General features: G+C 39.9%; 1 protein-coding gene across 1 annotated transcript in view; it reads right to left on the bottom strand.

Annotated features, from left to right (window-relative positions):
• The window catches only part of UBXN4 (UBX domain protein 4), a 54824-nt gene that overhangs the window by 27742 nt on the left and 23131 nt on the right, over positions 1 to 3951 (bottom strand). The window contains exon 6 of the mRNA XM_011937731.1: positions 969 to 1062. Within this exon, the coding sequence (XP_011793121.1) occupies positions 969 to 1062 (94 nt within the window). The remainder of the gene's footprint in view (positions 1 to 968; positions 1063 to 3951) is intronic.

Below are 3951 nucleotides of genomic sequence, written 5' to 3'. Positions count from 1 at the left end.
GGACATGGTGGCTCAAGCCTGTAATTTCAGCACTTTGAGAGGCCAAGGCCGGTGGATCACCCGAGGCCAGGAGTTCGAGACCAGCTTGGCCAACATGGCAAAACCGTCTCTACTAAAAATACAAAAATTAGCCAGTCACGGTGGCGCACACCTGTAATCCCAGATACTCAGGAAGCTGAGGTATGAGGATTACTTGAACTGGGAAGAGGAGGTTGCAGTGAGCCGAGATCACACCACTGCACTCCAGCCTGGCAACAGAGCCAGACTTCATCTCAAAAACAAACAAACAAAAAACCATTAACAGGCCAGGTGTGGTGGCTCACGCCTGTAATCCCAGCACTTTGGGAGGCCAAGGCAAGCAGATCATCTGAAGTCAGGAGTTCAAGATCAGCCTGGCCAACATGGTGAAACCCTGTCACTACTAAATATACAAAAAAAATTAGCCGGGTGTGGTGGTGCACGTCTGTAATAAAAGACTATGATTTGACAATTACTGTATCATTAAAAATACTAGAAACTACAAAAAGCCAGAAATTTGTATCTGATTATTAGACCAACTAATGAAAAATGTCATTTAGTAGACACCCACTTATGCAGAACTCAAGCTCAGTACATAGTCATAAAATGAGCTGAAGTTCTTGCCCATCTGGAGCTTATTATCCTTATTATCCTTATGGCATAAAGAGATAAAAGCAGAAGTGACAGATGGAAACACCCATGTACCAAAATACCATTAAAAAGGGGATTCTTAGAATGATCAGACCAAAAGCTGACTGGTGACTTCAGACATACAGAAAAGTTTTACACTTAGAGTGTAATGTTTAAGGATACAAATTAGGTGATCAAAAATTTCAACTCAGAATTCTAAAACTTCATTTGTATAACTTTAGTTTTAATTCAAATTAATGAAATAACTGAAAACCACTGTCTTTTTAAACAAAATGCTATTTGCAAAAAGAAGAGCAAACCTTTCCACTCTGATGCTGAGGTCCTCTGCCGGTCTCTGATCTGAGCATCCACTAGGCTCCTGAGAGGAAGTGGCATGGCCTGCACTTTCTCCTCCTTAATTATTAAATGAAAAGAAATAAGAACTGCATTTAATGCAACTTTTTAAAGGAATAAATCTAGGCTATAGCATCTGTTAATAATTTTGTATCTTAAGCATTATACATTTTCCCTAAAAATGGAGGAGTTAAATATGCTATTACTAATCCTAAAGTTTAGACGTGGATAAAACTGTTCACAAATAGAAATAAGGCAGTTACCGAGTTAAGATCACCAAGGTAAAGGTCAGATGTAAAACATGAAGAAATACCAATCTGGCAGAAGGCATGCCTGGTTATGGGTAGGCTTCACTCTAGAGCAGTGCTGTCCAATATCTATACTGTCTAATACAGCAGCCACTAGACACGCCGCTGTTGAACATCTAAAATGAGGTTACTGAAAGTGAGGGACAAATTTTAATTGTAACTAATTTTAATTAAAATGTGGCTGTGGCTATTGAGCAGTGAGCAATAGAGGCCAGGTTTGATCCTGGGTATGGCTCTAGACTTACACTGGTCCAAGGAATCTGCTTCTGCTGACCAGAATGGTTCCTTAGAGGGCCTCTTTATGCTAGTTTTCCTTGAAGGATTTCCTGAAAGACAGACTTTTGTCCTGGCCTGCTCTAGAAGACTCTATCATTCCCTTCCTTACAACTTGCCACCAACTTGATTCCTCTTTACAGTCAATGGCGAACAAGGACTCAGGAGCCACAAAGTCATTTCAGTAAGTTTCTTAATCCCTCTGTACCTCATCAGTAAAATGGGGATAGTAACCTCACACGGTTGCTATAAGAAATACGTGTTAATACCAGTAAAATGCTTACAACTTAACTGAGACTGGCACATGGTAAGCATTTTCATTACTACAGTAGTAGTAAAAATAATTAGTAGGACTAAGCAGAGACGAGGGTGCATATCTCTTCCCTCTCCCCATTCAGGGGCATAACTTAGGTAACTTGAAATCAACAAAGTGAGAGTATTTACACCTTGGAAATTAGCAAATACTACAAATATGAACCTTTGCTTCCACAGAGACTTCTGACAAACGTTTAACCAGTGTATCACTGAATGCAACTCTTGGATAAGAAGTGGTAACCACTAGCAGCCAGTAGAGGCTCAACAGGAAATTAACCACCTTTCTTTAGCAAATAAAATGAATGCTGAGGACATGTCTTATTATCAGCAAAAATTTAACATCTTATGACGATAACTTGTGGACAAGATAGGGGAAAAGTGTTGAGTAAGAGTACAGTTAGGTGAATCTACGACTCATACTCAATGAGAAATGGATAGATGTTATATACAGAAAGATTTCCAATTGTATGTCACAGAGTTCTCTGCCTTTGGTATTTTTAAAGTGACTTGAAGATGTAAAATATAAATTTGTAAATTTTTTTTTTCTGTGACAGGGTCTAGCTCTGTTGCCCAGACTGGAGAGCAGTGGCATGATCTTGGCTCACTGTAACCTCTGCCTCCTGGGATCAAGTCATCCTCCTACTTCAGCCTCCCTAGTAGCTGGGGCTAAAAGTGCATGCTAACATGCCTGGCTAATTTTTGTATTTTGTGTAGAGACTGGGTTTTGTCACCCTGCCCAGGCTGGTCTTGAACTCCTGAGCTCAAGTAATCTTGGCCTCCCAAAGTACTGGGATCACAGGCATGAGTCATTGTACCTGGCCCATGTGTAACTTCATGGGTGACCCAAAATTGTGTGAAATAGCTTATTAACACTCATATTTAACTGCTAATTCCTAAATGAAAAATTCTAGGTCGGGTATGGTGGCTCACGCCTGTAGTCTCAGCACTTTGGGAGGCTGAGGTGGGTGGATCATTTGAGGTCAGGAGTTTGAGACCAGCCTGGCTCAACATGATGAAACCTCGTCACCACTAAAAATACAAAAATTAGCTGGACATGGTTGTGGGTGCTTGTAATGCCAGCTACTTGGGAGGCTGAGACAGAAGAACCACTTGAATTTGGGAGGCAGAGCCCGCAGTGAGCCAAGATCGCACCACTGCACTCCAGCCTGGGTGACAGAGCGAGACTCTGTCTCAAAAGAAAAAAAAAAAATTTTTGGATTTAAAAAAACCCTCAATAAGCTAAAACAACTGATAAAAATAATAAAAATGTATTAAGAGAAGTTCTGCCTTTAGCCTTAAAAAGCCAACTGGAATAACACATAATGTATCTCCTGAGAGAAATATACATCATCATCTATAAAGTGGTCTTGTCAAAAAGAATAATGAAGCTGACCTGATCAAGTCTGTAGCTTTACAAATTTAGAGGAATAAAGGGGACAGAGGAACATCTTACACAATTCCATGGGGAAGCAGTAAAATCCAGAATGTGGAAAACTACAGGAAAAACTGCCAGGGAGAGCAGAAATCTATATAATAAATTTAAAAACACATCAACCAATAGCAATATATCAAACTGAAAAAAAAGTGTAATATAAATATTGCCTAGATAATTGATGACAAAAAGGATTACTATGAAACTTTCTGGCTTGATAACAGTATTGTGGTGATTTTTTTGAATTTCTCATCTTTTAGATACTGATATTTTAAAAGATGAAAGCATATAAATGCCTGAGATTTGCTTCAAAATAACCTGGGAGAGATGCTCATACAGGGAGACAGATAACAAAAACCGACCAAATAACAGGAATCACTCACGCAGGATGATGAGTACCTCGAGTTCATTATTCTGTTCTCTCTCTAGAAATGCTTGCAAATTTACATAATTAAAATTTATTTTGGCCAGGTGTGGTGGCTCACACCTGCAACCCCAGCACTTTGGGAGCTGAGGCAAGCGAGCGTATCACCTGAGGTCAGGAGTTCGAGACCAGCCTGGCCAACATGGTGAAACCCCGTCTCTATTAAAAATACAAAAATTAGCCAGGCGTGGTGGTGC

The sequence above is a fragment of the Colobus angolensis genome, unplaced genomic scaffold (assembly GCF_000951035.1).
Source record: "Colobus angolensis palliatus isolate OR3802 unplaced genomic scaffold, Cang.pa_1.0 Scaffold168, whole genome shotgun sequence".
Taxonomy (NCBI): Eukaryota; Metazoa; Chordata; class Mammalia; order Primates; family Cercopithecidae; genus Colobus; species Colobus angolensis.
This window is presented reverse-complemented; position numbering and strand designations above follow the sequence as displayed.